Raw genomic sequence first — 27663 nt, forward strand, 5'->3', positions numbered from 1 at the left:
GCGCTATGTAAAGGCATGTAACGTAGCTTAGATACCGGACGTAAGCGTTATCTCACTTCAAAGTCCGCGGTGCATAGGACGACTACATCAACACCTTTCCGCATGATGGCTGAGTGATAACTGAGCTGCAGGTCCAGTGATAGCCATTTTATATGGCTTGGCCGTAATTTTCCCCATAGACTTTTGTGAAGGGACCCCACTACCCTCCCCCCTTTCGGGATCTGTCCTGAACTCATTAATCAACGTACAGAGATGGTTCTAGTACCGTTCGATGCGGCAGAAAGTAAGCTTTAATTAAGATGAGCTTAAAAACCGGAAAAGCTGAAAATTTCGATTTTTAGGGTAGATGGTCCCCTTAACACAGTTAAGAACCGACTAGCCAAAGTTATGCAGACGTATAGATAAATTCTGCCATGAAGTGTCCATCACCACGCGAACGTGGTGCAAGTCCATTCGAAATTTGTTTCAACACTTTTTGAAGAAGATCTGGTCAAAAAGACAGTTTTAGATCCGTGAAAATCTAGACAATTACAAGAATAGGCGATCTATGATACTGTTCGACTGGAGGATCTAGAGTGGAATAGACCTGAAAATAAATCTTTCGTACAACAGGCTGAAAATTTTGGTTCAGTAACGAGACCAGGCCAGATTAATATTGAACAGTTATACAACCATTATATTCGTTTTGTATACATGAACTACCAAAATTCCCTTCTGGGTGATACCCAGAAAATTAAATTTTGTTTTCATATGAGCATGCAACGAAATTACGAGCAGTTTCATTTTCAATTTTAGAATGAAGGTCCTGAGGAATTTATAGAAGGTGTGGATGCCACAATGATCTCAAAAAATAAATAAGAGTACCATACTTAAGAAGCCACGGGTGGAGCGGTAATCCCGAAACATTGCCACTCGGCACATGTCAATAAAAACACTTAACAGAACACAGGTCAAAAATACTATTCGTTGTTAATATTGTAAAAAATTAGGAAAGTTTACATTTTACTGGAGTAAAAAGTTATTAAATTCTCTTAATTGAACAAATCGTTCTGTTGGCGACCAGGGCCCAGGCTCCAGATACCTACCATATCAAAACTAGCTAAAGTGCACGCAGCGGCTAATTTATTGCCTGTGATTGGTGGGTTTAGCTTGAAAAACCGTCAGTGAATGACTAACTGAGTTACGAACTTTAAGGGCTACTTCTTATAGCAGTCCCAAGACGTTGAACTCTGCCAATCTCAAATTAAGTCGTTAGTCGCGCATGGAACATTCCAACTAAGCAAAAAAATGAAATTTGCATTATTAATTCCATTGTTAAGAGTAATTTTCAGTACAACTACTTTTAGCAGTCAGACTCACAGTTACTCAAAGTTTTATGCAGTAGCCTTCAGTTCATCGACATCGTAAGACGAAGTTAACCGTCAACACTTCTAACAAAGGAAAGCTTCGTCAATTATTTCAGATAACGCTCCCTTTCAATTGCTTACCTCATTTTTATGTGGCGTAGTACACATTCTGTTGGTTGGTTCTCCATCAAAATCTATGGTCATCGTTCATAGAAACAAACTCTGCAGCCAACCCGCGTACTCACCCTCCAGGGCGCCGCTGGGCATACTACTGACTGTGTTAATTTTAAACCATTTTCACATTGACAGGGAAAATGGGAATTTCTCAATATTTTTACACATACTTCGTATATTTCTTTTATTTATCTTGATTTAGATACATTATAAGCATTAAAAAATAATTTTCGTTGTCTTTCAATTTTTTTTAATTCATTATTCAATCAAAAATTTTTCTTAATATACCTCCATTGGCTGGAATTTTAGGGCATATTCAAATTTTTTCACCCCAATTTCTTCCGGTAATTTTAATACTATTTGTGCCTTAAATCGTTAATTTTTTCATTTAGAAATTAGTGGAGAAGAATATAGTATATAGAGAAAAATTGTGCGTTTAGTGTTATCCCAAATCTTCAAAATGGAATAAAGTGCCATCAAATACTTTTTAGTTCAAGTCTTTCTTTACTTCTATACTTTATTTGAAATCAAGTTGCTAACTTTTAATGGCAAATGACGCATGGAATAACACACATTTGCCAATCTAGGTTTGGAGTGGGACTGTCGGCTCAAAAATTTTCAAAGTTGTTATACTTCCAGGAGGTTGTAGGCGGGCGTTGAAGTAAAATTCACTTTCACTAGTTAATTATTTATTGATTGTTTACTTTTAAACAATATCAACCATTCAACTCTGTCTATCTTGCGCATTTACTAACGATCAAATTTCCGATGGCATTTGATTTTTCGATATTTAAATAATTTCAGTTAGAGGTAACTTGTACTGTAATTAAGTTATGCATGAGAGATGTAGCGGAATATGTCTAGATTCTACAACAGAATTATTCTCTCGCAATTAAATTTCGATATACAATAAAATATTATCGTAATAATAATCAAAACGCAATACCGCAGAGCCACTCCTACTAAATTTGATTTCGATGTGGGAATTATCTAGTCAAGTATTAGTTTAGTATAAATATTTTCGAATTTTCTGCTATCCGGTACCTCAGAAGACCTGTATATAACCTTCTACTTATATTTATGAATTTGAACATTAATTAATTTATAAATAACATTTCTAATATTTTACAATTAAAGATATACTTCAAACATAATCTAACAACTTTTCATATTATCTATAAGCGATAGATTACACATTGAACAACATGTTAATGAAGACAAATTCTTACTGTTGTACGATGACGTTTGCCCATTTCAATTGCTCGCATAAATTCATTATCCGTATAATTATTAATTATCCGTATAAATAAAAATTATTCGTTAATTTTATACTTAAACTCGCAGCCAGCGACTCAGCATTATGTTTAGAATAGATTACGTGCAACCCATCTCTATGTCGTACATAGAAATTAAAAATTCAAACTTGTAATGCGAATTGTCCAAACAATTGACATGGATGTTGACCTTCTTGTACAATGATGCTGCCAAGTGTGAATATTTTTCGGCATCTAACCTAAGTTCAGAAAAACTGTTCGAAATTGATTTCTTGGCGATTAGGTCGGCAAGCATTTTATTACGACGACTTAACGGTGTAATTGTTCATTATGACAGCATATGTCAATTTACTTCCATGAAACTAATTATGGCCGCTAGTCTGTCAACTGAAACCTATTATTATTATTTTGCTAGCAAACCCTAGAAAAAGTGCCGCATTTACTTTTTTGGGCACAAAAATACTTGTTTATAAAAGTTGATATGGCAACGAGTACGCGTTCCTATAATTAATTAATTATCAAAATAAAAAAGTAACGGATGATACGAATTTTCAATTGCGATTGACAGAGTATTCATCAATATATGCTACATCATTATCATCAAAACTGCATAGAAAAAATTAACCTTTCGTATTTTTTATAACCTCAATATCTCGAGGAGTTCTTCTCAGTTTAAGAATAAAGGCTAAAACCAAAAAAGTTGCATAAAACATTTTACTGGATAGAAGTCCTAGATAAATAAAACAGAACGTTTCGGGCTATGCCCATCATCAGCAAGTAAAATACATCTGGAAATACATGGAAATCAATTTTAGTAAATAAATTTAGAAAATGATAAGGAAAGAAAGGAAAACTATTGACCTAGAATCGAAAGAGGAAAAGAGCTGGATTGGTTATTCAATTTAGGTTTAAGTTTATGGATGTAAAGAGACTCTAAAATTCGTAAATCGGTTTGGCTGAGCACTGTTCTGTATGAAGTCTGACTGATGAATGAGGCGGCTGACCAAGTGGACGCCCAGTACGGAAACTTCTTCCAGCATGTTCGGCAACTCTGGTGAAAAGTGCTCGTGCGGTCATACCGACGTAGCTAGATGCACATTGTGCACAACTGAAAGAATACACCAGAGAAGACCTAGATGCTAAAGGAAGTCTATCTTTGTAATTGAAAAAAGAACCTATTGTTCTTTTTGTGAACAGCTCTTTTCCTCTTTCGATTCTAGGTCAATAGTTTTCCTTTCTTTCCTTATCATTTTCTAAATTTATTTACTAAAATTGATTTCCATGTATTTCCAGATGTATTTTACTAGCTGATGATGGGCATAGCCCGAAACGTTCTGTTTTATTTATCTAGGACTTCTATCCAGTAAAATGTTTTATGCAACTTTTTTGGTTTTAGCCTTTATTTTTATAACCTTTAACTTAAATGGCGATTATTAATGATATTTGGTCATTAACAACATTATATTCATTGTTAAACTACCCCTAGAACGAGGAATATGGAATGTTGCATCTGTTGTTGATTTTACTTCTGAACTGCCAAACATGAATTTAGTTGAATTGAAATTAACAAAATTACAGTATAATTGCAGAGACATAATTTAACCCATATTATGCGTTATGCCTATTATGCATGACGATAAACTATAACTGAATTTGTTTCAATTCTTTGAAGAACTTCAATTTATTTATTGCTCAACAAAATTTTCGGTGTTCTGGCGCCCGAACTCAGTGTAGGTTTCAAGCCAACATAGTGAAATAGGTGAGAAAGAAGCTACGTAAGCACGTAAATGAGACCATATAAATAAAAAGGGTGCGGTGTTGGCAAGGTGTCCGTGTAAGTGTGCGGATCCACTTCAACTAGCCTGCATATATCAAGCTAGGTTTTCGCAAGTCTGAGGGTATCGACAATATTCAAGTAAGCTTGATCATCAAACATTAATCGTTTAGCTGAGGCAGAAATTATCAGAGTAATCGATAAAGGAACAACATAAAAATCTTAGAGAAGGAACAAGGTGTGAACCACATTAGATACGAAGGAAGATACGAAATCAGATATGATCAACACGGAAAGTGAATAGCATCAGATACGAAGACACTCTTACAATATGTCGCTCGTACAGTATATCGCAGCTACGTGATAGATGAGAAGGTGCAAGAAAAGAAAAAACTCAGCTCGAAACCGAGACTTGTAGCCGGTGAAACATTTTATAATGTATATGATTATTTTTTGGGTAGCGTAGGTTAACTGCATCTGAGGACGTAGGCCTCGAAGAACTCATGAGTGAAAGCATGGGTCAGAAGACACCTCTGAATGAGATGCAAATAGAAGACGGGCAGATGGCTACTGCCCGTAACGGGCAGATGGCTACTGCCCGTACCAGACGTCGCTTGTTCTAAACCGCGTCCACCTGAACCAGCGTGACAAATTGGGGGGGGGAGGGAGTAAAAATTTTCGTCTACTCTGAAACACAACTGAGACGTACAGTCCGGTACAAGGAGTTCCCTGGTGAATACCGATTAGCCGAGGGACTCGATCACGTTTGACTTGTTTTTTGTCACCAAGCTAGGTTAGCAAAAGCTTTATCCAATTATTTTGCCGGGTTTAGATGGGTCGAGGAAAATTCTTCAAAAGAAAATATAAGATTCTTATTATTGATTCAAGCGATTAATATTTTAGCTTTAGCAGAATCACCCGAAACATAAAAAGCGGTCATTTACATTACATACATGAAATATTTTAATTAATAAAGACATTTCACCTTTATATAGTTCGTTGGTCGTTGACCGAGACTGTTGGAAATATATTGCTAAGCTCCTCAATTTACAAAGCAGCTCTCTTAATGTATTTGCTCTCCTTTACATTGATTAGCACAAGCAATGCTTACATGATAATTTATGAATCAAGATCAGAATGATTCCACCTCTAAAAAATGGGCGAAACTTTGTAAAATTATTTACAAAAAAATTAAAATAATATATGATATATTTGCTATCAATATTATTAACATCAAAACAAGCGACTGTCTGCTAGTTTCACAGCTCGCAACACAAACCATCAAATTCGTTCACAGTTAATAAGGTCGAAACCATTATCTGCAATTATTAAATAGCCTTAGCTTCCTCACAGAGTCTGCCCACACAGCATAAAAATTCCTCTGCCGTTCACTTTCATTTTCAAATCACTTTCAAATTAAGCGGGAGCGTTGCACTTTGAGGGCAGAGCCAACAACTATAGCTATTGAAAACCAGATTTTTCGTAAATTTTAGACGTAATTTCTCGGTTTTAATTACATAGTAACATTGTCTATTTTATAACAAGGGAATAATCTTGCAATTAATTTAATATAGTAAGAAAGAGTTTGCATTTTAGAAATTCTTGAGACTGTTTCCTATTCTGGCCGAGGACTTCTCCAAAATTTCACTCCGCTGAGTGTTAAGGAGGGTTTTAAAGTCGGAGAAATCCATACATCTGTAGTTATTCAAAATTATTTCAATTAAATTACAATAGTAAGAGTTGAACGGGGTATAAGGCTAATGTTATTGTACTTTGTCTCATGAATAATTTTCTTTTTTGCTATACTTTACGAGAGAAATTTTTCTCTCTCTACTGTTGCTAGTCGAGACGAGCCATATTTCATTTACGCTGTTCGTTACTTTCTGTGCCAAACTGTTGACTTAACTTCGTATATGTCAACAAACAGAGCAATCAGATGACAATATTTTGTTGAAGTTATAAATATATTGCTGTGAGGCTGAGAGTGAGCTCTCTGTCCTTCAACTATTAACATCCGCGACTGAGTTTCTAGGAATCGATTGATAACATCGTACCAGCAGGTTAACCCGGCGTTACTCATGAAGTATATTATGTTATTTTATGAGTGGAAAAGTAACCCGGATTACATCGTAACGGTAGGTTACCACGGCGTTACTCATGAAATTGTAATGTTATGAGTGAAAAGTTAACACGGACTACATCGTAGCAGCAGGTTAACCCGGCGTTACTCATAAAGTAGTATATTATGGTATGTAATGAGAGAAAAGTTAACACGGATTACATCGTACCAGCAGGTTAACCCGGCGTTGCTTATGAAATTGTTATGTTATGAGTGGAAAGTTTGGCTCCAGGCAGCAGTTTACGCCGCTGGTGTTATTTTGTTCGCAAGTTGGTGAGAAAACCTGCAAATCATGGGAACCTCAAATTACTGCTGGTGATAAAGCAATAAACTGTAATAGTTGAGTAGCTCTTAACCTTCTTTTTTAATCAATTGGCATCCAACAAAAATTAGCTCAAAACAAAAATGTGATATTAAAAATATCAGCCATTAGCTCAAAAAAAAAAAACTTGACGTTGCAAAGTGTGAATACAAGAAGAAATATAACTTATGAGAAATGTTAAAATAAAAGAAATATATAAGATATGTAATTTATGAGGATGAAATTACTGGTATTAAAGCTCCCCGTTGCGATAGTTCTCAATTTCCAATAGCTAAAATAAAAATGTTCCAATCAAGAAATACACTTTGTTTCTTGTATTTACCTTGGAAGTAATTTGCCGCGTTTTCATTTGGCTGTAGGTAAGGATCGTTTACTCATAATAATTTCCATTGCTACACTTTGTCGTCACGAAGAAATTCCAAATTTCTCAGTTTTTCAAAGAAGCTGACATTATTTTTAAAAGCCTTCACATCGTTCTAACTGGGCGCGTGTAGAGCACCGTGTTAGGAGCTAAAGAGCTAAGGATTGCTGAGGGAAGGCCGTGTGATGAGCGGGTGTGGAGGGCGCGTGTGGAGCACCGTGTTAGGAGCTAAGGATTGCTGAGGGAAGGCCGTGTGATGAGCGGGTGTGGAGGGCGCGTGTAGAGCACCGTGTTAGGAGCTAAGGATTGCTGAGGGAAGGCCGTGTGATGAGCGGGTGAGGAGGGCGCGTGTAGAGCACCGTGTCCATCATACTGAGGGACTGTAGGGCGGTCTCGTCTTGCGATATGAAGGCGGCTAGCTCTTCAATGGTGATCGTACCGTCGTTGTTGGAGTCGATGAGCTGCACGTAAAAGTAGCAATTAAAATCAGTTTCTTGACGTTTGTATTGAGTCTGCGTAAGTGACCTGAAACTAATGCAAAAATGATTTTGTATGTTATTATATATGCCATAATTCATTATTTTATTTATTTAATCGAAATTTATGGGGCGCAAAAAATTGTACCAGTAGAACACAATCCAATGTGGAAAAAAATGATAAATGTAAGTAAATTTCGATAGTATAAAAGCACTTATTGCATGGAAAGTAATGATAGCGTGACTAAAATAGTTAACAATTCACTAATAACATCATAGATTGGAAAGTAATGATAGGGTGACTAGAATAGTTAACAATTCATTAATAACATCATAGATACTTAGCAAGATAAAATGAATGCGGCAGTTGAAAAAAAATTCCTCATAGAAAAAAAATTATTGAAAGAAAATTTTCGACACAAGTTGATAAGTAAAACTGACCCGGAAGACCTTGTCAACATGATGCCTGGGAGCTGCCTCATCCATGGGCGGGTTGGTGGAGCGTCCGAGCATCTCGTATATTGCCCGCACCACGTCCTCCATCTCCTTCTTAGAGATAAACCCGTCGTGATTGACATCGTACAGCCCGAATATCCACTGCAGTTTGTCTTGTGTTGAACCACGAGACACAGTTGAGAGAGCCGACAAGAAATCCTGTGAAAAATTACCTGATAGCCATCGGTATCTTAAGGAAAATGCTGGTCATTGATTAGAGACAAACCCGTCGTGATTGACATCGTAGAGGCCGAATATCCACTGCAGTTTGTCTTGTGTTGAACCACGAGACACAGTTGAGAGGGCCGACAAGAAATCCTGTGAAAAATTACCTGATAGCCATCGGTATCTTAAGGAAAATGCTGGTCATTGATTAGAGATAAACCCGTCGTGATTGACATCGTACAGGCCGAATATCCACTGCAGTTTGTCTTGTGTTGAACCACGAGACACAGTTGAGAGAGCCGACAAGAAATCCTGTGAAAAATGACCTGATAGCCATCGGTATCTTAAGGAAAATGCTGGTCATTGAGAGGAGATGTGTTGCAATAACGAGCGACATCAACTGTGTTGGAGATCTCGCTCCCTGCTGTGATTTTTTTTCTGATTCGGCTGGGGCATCGGAACCGCTTTTGAATCAGAAGCCTATTTCTAAATATTATAATTCCCTTGTAATTCTATAATGTATCATCATGTTCATAAACAAATCTTATTGTTTTTATACGAAAATAATTCTGAGGAATGGCATCAGGATTTTTTTGGTAAGCTTATCAGCATAACAAAGCAAATTAAATGTTTTCGTTAGTTATAATTTTATTTCTTTAGGGGGCGATAAGTAGCTACCTAATAGTAAATTTCTAGTAAAGGATATATCAATTATTGACAATATTATGTGAACTCAAATAAAAATTCGCAAGTAGGAACGTTCGGGCTACTTTCCAAAATAATTTTAAGTCTCATTAAAAATATAAAATCAGCAGAAAATGATACAAAGTTTTAGTTTGTCCAATTGCAACGTTTTTCTGTTCAAAATGTTTCTCTCATTTGTCCAGTACCAGTAAATTAAAAATAATTTGGGAATTCTCTGTGCACGTTTCATGTAACGGAAGATATAAATGTACTCCGAAACTTTTTCGTCATATGGACTGGAATTTTTTTTATTTTCTATTGATACTTAATTGAATCGAGCGGGTGTGGATATATAATATATAAATATAATTCTTATATTGGAAATGTAATCCTCAATGCTGATATCAGAAAAATTGCAGCATCGAGTGGTATCCATATAGCAATCGAGTGTTTTTGGAACGATTGTTTTTCCAATAATAAAAACAACGTAACTTGTCTAGATACTTATTCAACTAGCTGGAAAAGTGGAGTTTGAAAACGCTTAAACATATATCATAAAGAAATGGCCAAACAATGGATAGGCAATAATCAATAGATTTTGATAAAATGTTCAGAACAGGTCAACTAAGAAGATCACTCCTATTCGTCTATAGAAGGTGCTATCTTGAGCCACATAGTTTTTGAACTCCCGTTTCTTCAAGAGAAGATCTAAGATTGGTTATGCCAAACAACTACACATATAAAATATTTTAATGAAGCCAATCTGAATGCTCTGTTGATTTTGGGCGTGAACATTTAGTTTCACAGAAGAACAATTTCATAAGCGACGCATGTTCTGCGAATGAACGATCTATTAACGCTAAAATGCACGTTTTTTATATAAAAAATCACTTTAGAAATGAAATTTAACACCAATCAAAACCAGCATTTTTAGTACCAATTTCGTGTCGCCTGGAAAACGTAGTCAAATTATTATACACATACCTCGAAGCTTATTTGGCCTTGGTGATTGTGCTTGAAAGTGTTGAAGACGTAATGAGCGTATTTCGAAGCATCTGAAAAAATTCACAAACACAATTGGCTCGTCCTAAAATCATAAAATCATATGGTTGTCCTAAAATCATAAGGATTAATACACACTCACAAATGATCAACAATTAACTGATTCATTATCCACATAAATTTCTGTTGACCTTCCACGTCGCTCATCTAGAGTAAGTTTAAATCTACATGTACTATTGCACAAGTTTCTTCTTTGCCGAATTGATAAAAAAATAGAAGTAATTGTCGCGTTAAAACTCACATTTTTCTTACTGAAATTATTGAATTTATTTACAAAAATTCTAGTAAACGTTGGAAAATTGAGGTTCGAATTGTAATTGAAGGTACCAATATAAACCCATACATATATATAACCTATTTATGGAAGGTGCCCATAGCTGTTCGATGGAAGGTAATCAATTCTTGCATGTAATCTGTTCAATGGTCATTTATTAATCCCCGGACTGGGCCTGATTGATGGACAGCACCTGTTTAATAGATGACAATCTATTTAATTTAATATATCAGGATAGTTATTGATAAAGAATTCTTATATTGGAAATGTAATCCTTAATGCTGATATCGGAAAAATTATAGCATCTGAATTTTGGTGATACAGCATTTTCTTTATCAGAATATTTCAGTCCGTTGAACTATGGAAATCAATGCTCAGATCTGAATAATAAATTGTGATCAATGTTGACAGAGTTGTCTATTGAGGCAAATATTGTTTGTAACGGATGAGCGCATAATCATTTCTACAATTATTACGAGAACTCGGGAACACAAGAAGGTTCAGGCACTTGCATCAGATCGTCGCAGCGATTCATTAAGAAGGATTAGCAATCTTGTTGCCACGGGAAATAGTGCGCGCTTCAGTAGACTTATCGCAGGATTTAAGATAAATTGATTTCTCAAATGAGGGAATTATGTCAAGAGCCTGATTGTTTTATTCCAGCTTACAATATTAGTGATGTAAACACATAATTTCAAAACAAATTTAAATAAAATGTACACCCAAGTGCTCTCCTTACAGCAACTTGAGATATTTCACAATCAAGCCAAAATCAAATTGAAATTTCGTTTTTCTCGTTTCAATTACGAGGAAACTCGGCAAATGGTTTGGCTGTGAAATAATTAAAAAGGTTTTTTTTTTGCAACAACTGAATTATGTTCATGAAAAAAATCAACATAGGAAAATTAATTTCAAATGAAAATCCTGTTCTCATTGTACTCTAGTGTGCAGTGTATTCCATAAAAATTTTAGAAACTTTAAACTTTCCCCAAAATAAATGTAAAAATAGTATTCATAGTGCATACTTAAATTACTCCATAATACTGAGAAGACTGCATGTCTAGTCACTCTGATACATCGGAGATATTTAGGTATTTTTGTCTGGATGATCATAAAATGTGGAACTTATCGACTTGTTATTGTGGATCAAAGATAGCAGTGATGATGTCTTGAAATTGCAATCTGTTGAATCCCACTAAGCCCATGACAGGGAAATAGTGAGCCAAATAATTATCAATACATATAGAAACAATCACTCATAATCACTGCTAAAAAAATTCTGACCACACCGATTTATAATAATGTTTTGTGATAATGAATTATAATTTAAAACTTACCCCCAAGGGGAAAGAACTGAGCAAATATTTTTTTGAAGCCGTCCTCATCCACCATCCCCGTGGGACATTCCTGAAACAAATTTCCAGTTCAGTTTATGGACACATCTTGAACGTCATGCCAACGAGGCGATTGAACCGAAATTATTGAACTAAAACTGTCTTTAGATAACAATAGTAGAGATCTATTGGTTCTTCATAAGATTATTAAAATTTCATATGAATTAATATCAATAAAATTTAAAGGTAATGTCTTTAAATCGCATCTAGACACTAATGCAAATGGAATACGCTTAACGCTTATCAAGTTTTATACCTGGACTGAAAATGAACGCATTACTCAGTCTGGGAATGATATATAAATAAAGAGTAGCTTATCAGCCGCCATCATCCATGCCGTTACAACAGCAGAATCAAACGGTCATGTTCATATCAACAGCGGAAAAACATAGTCTTGCAAGAGATTTTCCACTTAATTATTCAAACAACATTAGCTAACTCAGATAATCTTTCATATAATATTAACCAGCAGCCGGACACATTAACTCATAGTATAATCCTACACACAGTTACTCGCAGTGTTAGCTGACTCACAGTCATGAGTCATGAATCTCTCCTCATGAATCACTCCTCATGAATCACTCCTCATGAATCACTCCTCATGAATCACTACTCATGAATCACTACTCATGAATCACTACTCACGAATCACTCACTACTCATGAATAACTACTCATGAATCACTCCTCATGAATCACTACACATGAATCACTACTCATGAATCACTCACTACTCATGACTCACTAATCATGAATCACTCACTACTCATGTATCACTTCATGAATCACTCACTACTCATGAATCACTAATAATGAATCACTTCACGAATCACTCACATCTCATGAAATATTCATCATACACATCATCTTTTAAAGCCACAGGTAAGACACGTCTCTAGGAAGTCCTTTACTCTTAAGGCAGGCTGGCCTCCGGATTGTCAAGCACACTTCATATCGAAAAGCTGGTCTTCCGTCCCGTGGAGTTTCTATTTACGGCGCGACGCTCATCAGACGAGTATTATATATTTTTATACAGGAAGTTTTAACCTCCTTTTGATAGAAATTTTCCCGTTGCTGATTTCTGTGAATCACTTTTCATAAATAAACTTTGTGTGTATAGTGCTTCAGAATACAACAAATTGTGAGCTTCAACCTGCATGGCCAGGGTGAGAATGAACATTATTTGCCTTTATGATTGCTATTAACCGAAATTTTCGCAGATCTCTACCAATGCCAGGGTAAATAGTGTCATGAACATATAAAAATTCCTTTTAATGATTTTTTAGTTGTATTAAAGCATAAATCTAGATAAAACTAGTTCTGAATAAAAATTTGAATTTAGATATAATTTTCATGATTGCGGTGATTATTTATAGTTTCATCATGGCATTAATTCATATAATAACTTCATATCCTATCGCCCGTTCAAAATTGGTCACCAATAACGTTGCACACAATATTGCACGTCAATTATCATACGCAACAAGATAAGCTTCTAAGCTCCTTAATTAATTTTATTTAGCAACCCCCCGTCATAATTAGCAGCGTTCAAGTTAACGCACCTTCAAGCGGGATTAGAATCCACAAATATTGATCAAGCTGATTCGAAGAATTTGAATTATCTTAAGTTAAATTGGATTTTTATACAGGTCAAACTAATTTGATTAAATAGACCCCTTTTGTCATAGCCAAAAGGATCGCGAAGCGTTTCGCTATTAACAAACTTTTTTAGTTCAATTAAATTTTAAAGCTTCAAATTTCGACAATTTAGGCACATTGTATAGTTCTTCATTGGACAAATTTATACTGTAACCTTTTTGTATTATTTTATGCTTGAATTCAGTACCCTAGTATTTCTCTTATAAATCCATCAACTAAATTTCCCACAGTTTAAAGTTCCCAAACAGAAATAAGATTACGATATGCAATTGTTTTGTGTGTCTTTTTGTTTGTGAACGAGGCTTTGCATCTTCGTGTCAGCAGCTCATTTGCAGGTAATGCACACATCAACCCAATGGACTTATCAGAGACGAGGTCAGCAGGTTACATCAATCCAATGAACTTATCAGAGATGAAGTTATATAGCAGGTGACATTGCCACAAGCAGGTGCAACTGAAACAGAAACGTGTCATATCATGAATTATGAATGACCATGTAATTAATTACCGGTAGAATTGAAACTTTCGCAAGAATATTATTGGGGATATTTCAATAATAGGTGCAAATGTACAGCGTACATGAGGTCGGTTTGGAATTTGCTTTAAAATCGATGTTGAATCAATTAATGAAAAAATGTATTTTTTCAAGTCCATTGAGATAGTATTAAATGCAAGTATTAATTGTTTAGTTAGTACAATTTTCGATTAAAGTTGATCAATGCACAGGAAAATTAAATGAAAAAGTTTATTTGTAGCATCTTATGGTCATGGGCAAATAATTTGAAGGGAAAAACCCACAAGCTGTAAGTAGGTATTATTACATCTCACAGCTTTGCACATTAAATATAACGTATAATATTAATCGAAATTCTTGCATCACCATGCAACGAGAAGTGGGGCGTCAACTGAATATGATCTTCATGAATAATGAATTCGGGCAAGAATACTTTGTTGCCAGTATATATTCTTTTCACGCAGGAAATTCCCCCTCACGTTCGCGAATTCTATGAATTTATGTCATCTTCCGGTACTGTGAATAGCATCAGTTTTATTCGTGTTCCACGAGAGTCCCTGGCAACTTGTTCCTCAACGAGCACTACGGGAAGTTAGGATTCATAAAATGGGTTCTTAAAGGACATAAATTGTCGTTATCCCGAGTAATTAACCCGCCTAAGAAGAGCGTACGGCATCCGAATCTGCACAATTCCGCTCCGTAACCTAAGAGACCTTAACGTGCAATAGCATGATTTTTGGGAGCAAAATAGCTCCCTAAGCTTGCTAATGACTCCCAACACGCGGATTCTAAATCCTCGATTACTCCAAACTTGGAATTTGCTCAATGGCTTCAATACTGCTTCGACTTTGCCTAAAAAAATGCAAATTTTTATTTGTAAAGAAATAGCGTAGAATATAGGGATGAAATAACCTTACAGTAACAACGGAATCTTTTTTCGCAAAAGCTGTGTTGTGGTGTGTCAATTTAACACATTTAAAAAAGTTATTTTAAATTTTGCTCCCCATGAATTTATTTGGGTCTTTTCTCAACTTTCCGATTCATGGCAACAAATAATAATTGAGCCGAACTGGAGACCAGTGCGAAGTACGAATGCTGCAGAACAGTTATTAGTGCATTGAGTTTGTACGTTCAAACTTTTAATTCACTACCGGCCGACAAAATCTTGCGGTCATGAGCGATGACATGGAACTCACCGGTGCCCCACACCAGTTCCCTGAAACAGTAGTTCCAAAACTTGAGGAATTTGCATGATGCTTCAATTTATCCTGCATAAAGGAACGGAGCTCGCACGGGTCCGTAAATAATGACGTCGTCAGAATGCCGACCAATCTTCCTCAAACTTGCATTTTTGAGAGCACAAAGAAATTTTCCCCCATGCGAAGCATTTCTTTAATTAGCTAACTAATGCCTTTAAGATTTCATGTTTGATGCTGGTTTTTATGACGTCGTGAGGCTATAGGAATTGCTAACGGATAGATTTTTGAGATGTCGCTCCTTCTAAAATTCGGTTAAAACAAAAGGTCCAATTCGAATTTCTTTATACGTTTTTTGATAATGCAACTGTGCTCGAAGATAACCAGGTTTATCACATCTTTGTCTTTCCTTCCTGTTCATGTGAATTTTCTTTGTCCACGAAACATTTATATATAAAACGTTAAAAATTTCATCGCTTCCAAATTCGTCTTACATTATTATCTCAAACTTTATGTATCTCCAAATAGAATACATGTAATTCATTCTCAACCCCTATCACAGTTATTCAACAAAAAGCTTAAATGTCTGTACTGTGTAGCGTCTATTGACCTGCTTGTACAGGGTTCCGCCAAATTATGTAGGTACTCGATTTAATAAATTCGTATTTATTTAGGTATAAATACAAAATGAACAATTTACACACCAATGAAAAGAGAAAGATTTCATTTTTTACATATTCATAAATGTTCAATATGCCCCCCTTGTGCTGCTCGGCAAACGTCTAAATGATAGCCAAACTCGTCCCACACACGAGAAAGCATATCTTCTGTTACCGAGTGCACCGCAGCAGTGATACGGTTCTTCAGATCAACCAGAGTTGCTGGTAGACGCGGGACGTAAACAGAGTTGCTGGTAGAGGCGGGACGTGAACAGAGTTGCTGGTAGAGGCGGGACGTGAACAGAGTTGCTGGTAGAGGCTGGACGTAAACAGAGTTGCTGTTAGAGGTGGGAAGTAGAGTTGTTGGTAGAGGCGGGACGTAAACAGAGTTGCTGGTAGAGGCGGGACGTAAACAGAGTTGCTGGTAGAGGCGGAACGTAAACAGCTTCTTTGGCGTAACCCCATAAGAAATAGTCACATGGGGTGAGATCAGGTGATCTCGGTGGCCAGAAGTGTAGAGCCTGATCTTCATTTCCTATGCGTCCTACCCAACGCTCAGGAAGTGATTCCGCGTTTGACTAGATAAAAATTCCAGGCCCAATTCCGCGTTTGAATAGGTTTAAAAAATTGATTCTTCCTCCATCCAGTGGTGTATAAATTTTTCATTTTGAATTTTTACTTATATAAATACGAATATATTAAATTAGGTCCATCGTTTAGAATAACTCTTTATATTTTTTTACTAGCAGGTTGGCCTGGCATTCCGGCCGTCATCCCCGTAATCGCTAATACCAAGAATGATAACAAATATGTGTATCCTTAATTACGAAAACACATTTAAACCCCAATTTGACGTAGAAGATGGTACTCTCGTTCCAAAATTCTGAAAAAATATTTAGAGTAAAAAAAATTGATAGATAAATAAAAAAATGTTTAGAGTACAAATTTTACTAAATAAATTAAATTTGGATTCGCAAATTGGAAAATAAAATTTCAATTTTTTATCCAATTCTTTCCTCCTTTCATAAATATATATATAAGAGTGTAGCATGTATAACCTGCTTGAAGCCGCGGTAGATGAGCTGAATTTCCCGTCTCGTGAAGAGCGTCGTGCGCGTGAGCTTGTCCAGCTCCTCTGGCCGATGACGCGTCACCTGAAGCGAGAAGTCGTCGCCTTCCTCTTCTGCACAAAATAAAAATTCAATTATACTAGACTTGTTCAATTATACAAAAATTTTATTATAAAATGCTCAGTTACATTACTCTTTTTTCAGTTCTAAAATTAGCTTGATAAGAAAATGCTCAGTTATATAAACCTTTTTTCAGTTCTAGAATCAGTTTGATAACAAAATGCTCAGTTATATTATGCTCGTTCACTTATACATTACAATTTTTAACCAATTACCATTTATATTAGTCTTCCCAGTTATACAATAAACTTTATTATGCAATGCTCATTAATACTAAGCTTGCATTTGAGCAAACCAGAAGCGTACATATTGAGTGTTACAAAGAATATTGTGTATGAGAACTTTAATAGTATGTATTTTCATCGAAGTAATTTGTGTTTGTCACTTTACAGCTCAACAGATATATTTAAGTTAGATTAAAAAATATAGTACACCTGCAGTTGCCACCACCGCTTGCTCCAATATTAATTTAAGTCCACCGCATGATATTGCCTACTGAACTTTCTCGTCGAGAAATGAACTGCTCGGAAGAATACATTTAATGCAGTGGAAATAAGACGCCACCGAAAATATTCATTTATTTCACTAAACTTTTGAAGATCAAATATTGAATTCAAGATCAAAAACGAGTGCACTATTCTTAACGAACAAATTTAGTTTATTTCGGGACTGCTATATTTCTCTGCCAATTTAATAAAGGCATTGTACCGTACACAATATTCGAAAAAATCACTAGGCTACTCCAGACGGTGGTAACTTTGAATAAATTGTTATCCTATGTTTATATAAATGATTCTAAAATTCTCAGCAAATGATTCTTCAAATTTTGCCGTCTAAATAAAAAGTGTTCTAACTTTTATTCATGCATACTGTATGCATGATGTCGATGCACTATAATTAAAATGCATCAGCATACAAACTACAAATGCACAAGCCCTTTCTCAAATATAAAGCTGGTTAATAAATAGAAATGGATCTCGGAGCCAAACTTGCATCATTGTATTGAAGCAGCGATTCAAAGTCTTGTTGCCATGCTGTATAGATATTAAGGTTGAACACGAAAGTTATATCAAGTCCAAAATTTAGGCCTGTGCTTAAGTAGATTGATGCTTCTGAACCTGAGGCGAAACCTTAACTTGAGAAAAAGATATAAATGTCCTCTCATTACTATCGAACTAAATTTTGCAAAGACAAGCCCCTGACTATCACGGATCATAATGCCTTGTTTTGGAGCTCCAAAATGATGAACTTTGATAATTTTGACGTAAACTTAGTTGGCTTCCGAGCAATGAGGCGTGGCCGACGCCAAAATCCTTTCTCGGGCATCGCTCGGCGACGAAGTTCATTGTCTCGCAAGACGCTGATTTATGGCCGTGCAAAAACTCGAATTGAATTAATGGTTGAACGCCGCGACCTCCCTTCTCTTCAAAAAAGGTTAAATGAATGGAAGTTGTCAGGTTCGCAAGTATTTTATGGAGTCTAGAATTTAAAGCGTCTACCTGCGGCGAGGACGTGGCAATAGCGATAGTAGTAGGCGCCATTTTCTACCGAAAATTTTAAAATTCAAAATCGAGAAAATCGAATTTCCTCAAAAATAAAGAAAATTTTCGGATCGTCTATGCTTTATTATTGTATTGTGTGATATGATTACAAAATTCAAGGAAAAACTTCATTTGTAGATTGCAGTCGTATAATCGTATAAACAATTAATTTTCGACCCGACAGCAAACTCATAATAACCATTATTACTAGGACATTGAATGCATTGCATCGTTTCTGACATATATTTCAACGCCTGTATCTTGCATTTCTGTGCTTTAACGGGCATTTTATTGCTTGTAACATTCATTTCCTCGCTTGCAACATGATTTGCAGCGTTTTGACATGGGTGGTAGCGCGTGTAAATGAGACGCCTGATTGACGCTTTGAACATAAATTGCAGCGCTTGTAAGATACATTGCAGCGCTTGTAACATACATTGCAGCGCTTGTAACATACATTGCAGCGCTTGTAACATACATTGCAGCGCTTGTAACATACATTGCAGCGCTTGTAACATACATTGCAACGCTTGTAACATACATTGCAGCGCTTGTAACATACATTGCAGCGCTTGTAACAATGGCGAGTCTAAATTACCGCAACAACAATACGGTGCTTCTCGCCCCAAGATCAACCTATACTCCGGAAAGCTAGAAGCTCGAGTACGCGAAACACAAGCAGCCGAGATAGACATAATTTATCTTCGTTTATAATAATTTGGCGTCGTTTATAATAATAGTTCAGGATAATAAACACACACTGATGTACATAATTCCCCAACCTCGGAATTTTTGCCAGTTGCGCCACTAAAATATGAAGAAACTTTATTTGGGATTACATGAAAAATAATGCAAAATGATATTTGCTCACATGATTTCTGATGAACCGCGCAACGAAGAAAAACGCATCATTATTAATAATTAAAATATGTTAATAAATTATGTGAATTAATGAGGCCTACGTTAGCTTCATCAGTAGCACTACTTCATCCTATTTTATTCAACAATATGATCAAAATTTTACGGACGATAAACCCGAATAAATGAAGTCATACGTTATAAAATTTATTCTTCAACATTTTACACAAGTACATCGTATTTTATTTAAAATTGAATTCCGTTAAATGAACTTGTTGGAAAAAGATTTCCTCTAGACATCCAACGTCTACGATCATATCAATGAATTAAATTTTAGCCACAGGAGTTAAGAGAAACCACACTCTTTGAGATTAATGCCTAAAGCGTGCTCTCCATGCCATCTTTTCAGCGCCGTAAATTTATTGGTATAGAAGAAATATTTAATTTTTTCAAGATTGCCCGAAGCTAAATTTCATGCTCTAAAGCACATCTAAGCGATCCCGTTATCATTATCTTGTTTTAATTAATGCCTGGCCCTTCGAGCACTGAAAGTGATGATAGAAATTTGTGGAATATAAGCTCCCAGGCTTTTTAAATTATTAATTATTCTGATCTGCCGCGATAAAAATTTGAAACCGTATTTTTATCTTGCCAAAATGAGAATAAAATTGAAAAGTTGACAAGTCCACCGTGACGCAAATGATGTTTAGAATATATAAGCAGGATCGAAAATATTTTCCTCGATAAAATGTGTTACGAATTATTTTAATGAATACTAGGAGAATTTTATTAGAAATTAAAAGCATTAATAATTACATAATTATTAATAATTTTAGATTAAAGGCTAGAAATACAAGTTCTCGGATGCTAAAAAGTGAAATGATTTCAGAACAGCGGTAATTAAAGCTTTCTTTACATAAAGTCTGCTAAGAGTAAAGTGTTCTCTTTGGTTGTGTGCAGGAATCATGAACAAATTAATATCCATGGAAGGATAAATGAGTAAGGCCGCAAGTTTACAAGCTTTTTCAAACATGCCTGTTTGAGGAATTCTCTTAATTGATGAAGCGGTAGAACCACACAAATGATTTGTTAATGAAAGAACACGATACATAATTGAAATAATACTAATTATACTCTCAGGTTGTTGAAACCACTTCTGGTACCAGCTGTTGCTTTCGTCGATACCAAAATTCAGTTAGAACCATAGGAAAAAAGCACGTACGTGTCATCGAACTTGAATTAATTTCATAAGCTAATTGAAGGATACAACGAAGAAACATTTTTCTGAAAAATTCGCCAAACACACGAAGTAACGATAGGAAGTGAAAGGGCGATGTATCCATGTAATTTTTGTTCCCGCCATTGCCAGTCACTTTCATTCAAGTTTACGAGTACATCCCACGTGATCGTCGCTGAGGCATAATCACGACCATAACATCAATTACCATTAGTAAATCTTTTGGCTGGCGACACCATTCGACTCTTTCTTATAAGTTTTTTAAGGTTATTTATATATAAATTCCTCGAATAAAATAAATGAGGTGGATAAAAGGATATACAGTTTATGTTGGCACCGCCGCCTGTAATTAACTTGAAATGGTTAAATACTGAAAAGTGGGATTCTAAAATTCAGCCTGTAGTTAGCAATGAGGATTTTTTTTAAATGATAAGTTAGACCACTCCGCACCAAGTTCCCGCGTACGAATAATTTTTGAAGCCGCTATTCAAGTTACAAATATTTATGGTATGTTTCTATGTTTATCATTTTCAGCAAATAGTATTTATGGTATTTACCTATATTTATCGCATTGAAATAGTGCTGGAAGGTACTCCTACAATTTTAAACATAAAGCACAGCCCCGATTGGAATTTCTAGAATGTCTATAAATATGTCCTCCAATCTACCGCGGATTGAGGCCGCTGTCAGTATCTAGCACGCGCCACCATACCATTTTAAATTTCAAACCCCTCGCACTATTAATTACTTTAAATTAATTATTAATCTCTTCTACTACCAACGATCGAACTTTGCCAAGCTTAAGGTACTTTTACACGGGGCTAGTGCAGACGGCTAGTAAATCTGACAAGTGTCGGTCGCTTGGTGACTATCCGGCAAGTAAGCCTGTACACGAGGAGAGTAATCCCTATACACGAGGCTAGTAGCGTGGGCAGTTCAAGCGGCGGACGAACTAGCGGCTAGTACTATCCCTGTGTACAGGCCCCTTTACAGACGGACTGCGACACACCCGCCTAGCTGTCCTGAACTCCTGAAGTGTTCAAGGAAACCTGCCTGGCATCACTAGGCTGCGGATGGAATGGCCTTCTTAATCAGGTGGACTGCTTTCTTGTTCTTAAATACTACAAAATAACTTAATAAGTTCTGAGCTTATAAATAAGTTCCTAGTTACATTTGGTCAGTATTTCCCAAAAGATTCCTTCCCAAAAGAATCCTGTGTTGGGATTCACAGCGTGAAGCTGATTTCCAATATTAATTTTTTTATGGTTTGAACGATGTACATAGAGTATATAATTTTATGTGTCGACGGATGATGCCGGGCCATTCTATTCCTCGTTTCTTAGCTTGGCACCGATTGAGATAACTCCATGCATTTGTTTTGTCATAGGCTCGCGGCCGATTATGCGAAAGGTCAGAATTGATAGTAGCAATGTTACAGAAGGAAGAGATTGTGCAACTCTCTTCAGATCTGAACAGATTTGGTCTTTTATATGTATGTGGGCAGCCCTTGCATGACGTACAGTCATTTTCTCTCCCTTCCATGGCTGTTCTCTTTATTGCGGTAATTCAAACGACTCCTTGATATGTCCTTGTTAGTCCTTGGTATAATTTATGGCTAGATTTCATCAGAATATAAACTGACACGATTAAATAAAATGGATTGAATAGTGATTACAAAATAACACGGGCTAAAAAATAGTATTTTTCATGTACCTTTCCGGTTACTGTAGGGAGAAAAAGCGCACATAAATGTGTTTTTATTCCTTTATTTCATCAGTAATTGCGTGCTTTCTGAGACTGCCCAAGGTGGTCAATATCTGAAAATGAGGAAACCAGGATGAGTTCACCTGAGCTATTGTGGCTTAAATCGCGTTGACGACGACACTGTGAGGTTTGTTGGCTGGATATCGACTTTGTCTTCTATGTAACCACAAATTAGGGCAGTAAACTTTGCCTCTGAATTGGTTCACTACAGCGCTATATGCTCTCAAATAAACTTTGACAAAAAACATCTTATATTTAATGTAAGTTAATATTATAGGTTTAAATTAACAATAAGGAACATTGAGGAAGAAATTTTAAATTAGAGAGTATAAAGGCGTCCTGTCCACAACTAGTAAATTGAAGATAATACAACTTTGTGAAGCCGATGTTAAATTCTGTGGAATTTACAATCGGTGAACTTGCTGCGAAATTTTGCAATCAAGTTTTTCAGCTCCTTTAGCGACGGAAACGTTGGTGTCACTGCCTTTTTCTCCCACTTATTAAATACCACTATTCTTTGCATGAAAATTCTAAAGGTTCCTATATTTATCGGTTTAAATAAATGTTATTTGCAATTTCGTTAGCTGAATGTCAAAGATTCATTTATGTAAGTAAATTAACAGCATAAGAATATAATTTTTCACGTTTTTACTTGTTACGAAAAAAACTGTCCTTCATATTGCATATCGTCTGTGATTTTTAGATTTTTTGTAGATTTTTGCCTTTCAGGCAGATAATGCAACAGAAAATGGAAAATGGAGCGCATACATCTCCCTCCAAAACATAAATGATCGGCAAATTTTGTACAGGAATTTGTACAAATTATTATGTTTTATTCATGAGCGTTCATACGCCAGGTTGATGTATAGCCTCCATGCAGGAGCATCGCCTTTGTTCTGTTTACGCACTCTAAAGATAACGCTATTGTCATAAAACGACGATGAGGCAGCGGTCGTGACGACAAGTAATGGAGAAATTAATAGATTTCGACCACTCATGCTCGCAGGCTTGCTAATAAAGTGCAAATGGCCTTTCTTGGCGCAAAAATATCTTGCGACGATGCTTTTAAGAGCGGTATAACGAAGCGGAAAGAAAAATATAGGGTTTTGTTCAGGAAATTGAGTGATGCGTATTCATGAGGAAAAATATTCATGAGGAAAAATAACACTATTAACAACTTTATGAAGCTGTCAGGAATAATTCAAAATCACCATTTCATCACACCAAAGACGTCGTTAAAGTTTCCAGGCAACGAAATAACTTTAAAGTAATAAAAATTTAAACAGCAAAAGGTATCTAAAAATCGCATGCAAATGTATGTAGGATTATATCGATCACATTCGATCAACAGGATGCATGAACAATGGATTGGCTATGTACGGAAAAAATTAATACTGCAGTCTGAAGTAATTAAGAACATTTAACCAGATTGTTAAAGCGGGCATCAAAATTATGCTTTGAGATACAAAATTATTTTGAAAGTGCTGAGTTTTTCACGTCCAACAAGAGCCGAGTTTCAACAGCATCCTAAGTTGAGCTCAAGTTGTGATGGATTGCGTTGAAATTGGATGCGAGAAAAATATACTGGGCTTTGTGGCTTATTCGTTTGCAAGAGACGGTTTATAAGGACTGATGGTTCTCTCTGAACGTGCTGTATATATTTACACAATTGGTGCAAGCGGAATATTTCCCTCCTATAAGAAATAATTATGAGTTCGATTCTGCTTATTTAATGTTTCTACTTGCAATAAGAAAATGCACTGAAACCAGACCCGGCCGCAAAATAATTTTTTCTAATAGGTATAATGCTTCATTTTATTTTGGCTTGAAAACACAATTCATTTCTGTGAGTATCATGAAAGACGTTATATATTCATTTTAGCAACACAACCAACAAATGCCCAAATGAAGAAGCTTGTGTCTCTTTTGCCACTGACTTCGTGATGGCAAGTCAGGTAACACAACACAAACACTCTGTAAACGCAGCAAGTCCGGTAACACAGCACAAACACTCTGTAAACTCAATGCTTCATATTACCAAAAATTGCCAGGTTCAAAAATGAGAACTTTGTCTTTCGATAAACTCCAACTCTGAGCTGGGAATATGAGCCACAAAGAAACCTAATAATGAACTGCAAATATGCGCTTGGTTGGCCAATGCAAGTCGAAAATTCTTAATAGCGAGATGTATGGACGGCGGTTGGCAATGACCGAATTTATTTAACAAAAAGAAGCTATAATTGCAATGACCTGAATCGATAGTTTACTCAAAAGGCACTGCCTCAAAAGAAACTACTTTTGAGGGACGTTCATCATTGCACTTCTGAAGAAAAATTAGACATACAGTTACTCCTCCATTTGAGGTGGCTTGATTGTAAATGTGGCTGGCCGCATAGTTTCAGCATTGTTACTTTAATCGCCTATACAAATAACGATGATTATCGTAATTTTTCCATAATTCAACTGATTACTCTGAATTCTTGCAAGTCCTGTTCATTTAAACAAGACATAACACACTCGCTGTAAACACTCGCTGGATTTTGTGGTCCCCAGGCATAGTCTGTAATAATTATGAAAGATCATGCAAGTATTGGAAACGCACGTAATTCTTTTCTCAGTCATTTTCCGACCGAAATTTAAGTGAGAAAATTTGTTCATAATTTGTTGCAGACGCACCTAACTTTTTGAAGAAGTGTAAGTTAACTAAATTAACGTAAACTTCTGCCAAATTTATCACCTAGAATGCTATACATAAATTACGAAATATAAATAGATGAATATCCAAAAAGTAATGGTAAGGATTCCAATTCTCTTTATTGTACGTTAACCCGAGACAACATATTAAGTTTGTTAGTACGTTTAAAACAAATATTTAGATTATGTTATGCTCCACTAAATAATAATCGTTAGTGCTGTTAGTTGGAAACTTTAATAAGGAGAAATCGGTTCACGAAGGTATTCATGTAGACTAGATTAGCCTGTTGAAACGGCCTTCAAAAAGTTCCGATTTACTGAACGCCCGCTTATCACAAATCTCAAGTCTTAATCGTGAAAGAAAATCTCTGCCTACATTGACAATCTGGGATCCAGTTATTCTAAAGTAGTCACTTTTTTAAGAATGGCCTGTTAAAAATGCGGTTAAAGCAGCGCCTATATTTTAATGGAGTGTATTTGCCGCACACAAACGAAAAGCGCTAATGATAATGAAGGCTTTCACGGTCTCATTTCAGCCCAACACAGACGCCTCCTGCGGGAGCAATTGTTTGCGAATGCATTACAGGTTATTGTGATAGTCCGCGAGTTTCCAAATACCTCGAATGAAAGTGATTGATTTCCTCATCACTGAAGTTCAGACCAACACCAGCGAAATTAACGATTCAGTGCACGGAAGGCCACAATTTTCAGAGAAAAAACATTCAGTGATAGTTTGAGTGCTGCAAACTACTTTAAGGCCTTATTAGGGGACATTTTCCCTGTAAGCTTCGACGTGACATTTAGGAAATGACTAGAATATACGCAATAATTGCATGGCTTTCAATTAATTTTTCATTCAATCTGGTTGAGGATTGCATATTACGTGAGATAACTCTTTGATTTTTAACTACCCTTTCGATAATATCGTAGCAGCCTCTCAGTAGGAATATTACAAAGCTCATATTATCTACGAATACGTTTTCTCTGTCAATTTTTAATTGGTTCACGCCTGAACTCCCTAAAAATAATTTTTAGTCCGCTTAGGAAGGACACTGCTGATTACGCTCGGTAGAATTTTTGCCAAAAATAAGTTGAGATGGCGTTCCTTACGTGGACACATTATCTGTTTATATTTATAACAAGAACCAACAACAGGGGCCACAGTTATAAGCTAAAAATCGCGGTGCATTTCATCCACACTACAACTCTTCTCGCTTCGAGTCACCGACATGTGGAACAGCCTCCCTGATGATATTGTTGACGGTCCGAGTATGAACGCCTTCAAATAAACTGGACAAGGCTCTGCAAAAGTATATGTTCACTTCTGAAATGCCTAGCACTCTACGGAACTAGTACAAGTCCACTAATGATGTAAAGTTGTAAACCAACATCAGTTGAAAACATCTTATCGAAAGGCCAATTTTTAAATATGTGAACAAGTCATTAAGAATACATGAATCGGCTACAGGCGTAAACAGGCCTATTTCTTCAACGCTGAGATGCTACGATATGCTATGCTATCTGCATGACGGCAAAAAATTCGCCCACTTCGAGCTAGGGTACTTGGGATGATCCTCTTCAACTCGCCCATACCCTGTACAGTCTCAAATCGCATGTGAAATTGAAGAAACTTGCATATGAAATTGAAGAAACTCACATATGAAATGACTCACTTACTCCCATACACGACTGTCTCAAATGCTTTCAAATCTGTCCAGATGCTTGTGATGCAACACGTTCTTCGCGCTGGTCCAAGTTAAAATAAATATAGTGTTCTGAAGTTCCAGCAGCAGCTTATATACCACGGTTATAAGTCACTTGTTTCAGGCTCGCCGCTGCCAGGAGCTATTGAAATACTACTGAGTCTGAGTGCCCAGGGAAAAGGTGGCTCTGACTGCAAGAAATAACAAATGAATCTTGGAAAGTCGAGTGCGGAGATTTTCTTAGATTCCGAGGAATTGAGCTGAATGAAACTTATGATGGGACTTGCAAAAAGACAGACTTTTGCACGTTGTTCGGTTTTTCCATTTTATATTCGGTTGTTACAGGATTCGTTTCTTTACGAATTCGTTGACCTAGAAGTTTTTTCACAAATAAGTTTTCCCGTCAAGTATTGATCTCAGGAATGAGGAGACGCTTCGTTTCACATCTGTTATCCCAATTTTATTGTCATTTTAGTACGGATCTAACATGTATTCATTATTAATTGCTGTCATTTATTCACAATTTACAATGATATAATTATGGTTCTAAAATTTATTCTCAAAGCTTGCTCTGTTTGATGCTTACATTTATTCAAAAAAAAGTATCTAAAGTAAATAAACCTAAGCGATAAAAAATGCGGTTAATATTTTCAAAAACTCAATGCATGTTATTATGAATAATCATATACGTTATTTGTTTATACATTTTTTGTCTCGCCATGTTTTCTA

General features: G+C 36.0%; 1 protein-coding gene across 1 annotated transcript in view; it reads right to left on the bottom strand.

Annotated features, from left to right (window-relative positions):
• Positions 1-7528: 7528 nt before the first annotated feature.
• The window catches only part of LOC108680087, a 72724-nt gene continuing 52589 nt past the window's right edge, over positions 7529-27663 (bottom strand). Inside the window, exons 3-7 of the mRNA XM_047880046.1 lie at positions 17006-17130; positions 11864-11933; positions 10175-10245; positions 8288-8500; positions 7529-7831 (exon numbers count right to left, since the gene is read on the bottom strand). Of these exons, the coding sequence (XP_047736002.1) occupies positions 7670-7831; positions 8288-8500; positions 10175-10245; positions 11864-11933; positions 17006-17130 (641 nt within the window). The 3' untranslated portion in view covers positions 7529-7669. The remainder of the gene's footprint in view (positions 7832-8287; positions 8501-10174; positions 10246-11863; positions 11934-17005; positions 17131-27663) is intronic.

The sequence above is a fragment of the Hyalella azteca genome, unplaced genomic scaffold (genome assembly GCF_000764305.2).
Source record: "Hyalella azteca isolate HAZT.00-mixed unplaced genomic scaffold, Hazt_2.0.2 contig4507, whole genome shotgun sequence".
In the NCBI taxonomy this organism is placed as follows: Eukaryota; Metazoa; Arthropoda; class Malacostraca; order Amphipoda; family Hyalellidae; genus Hyalella; species Hyalella azteca.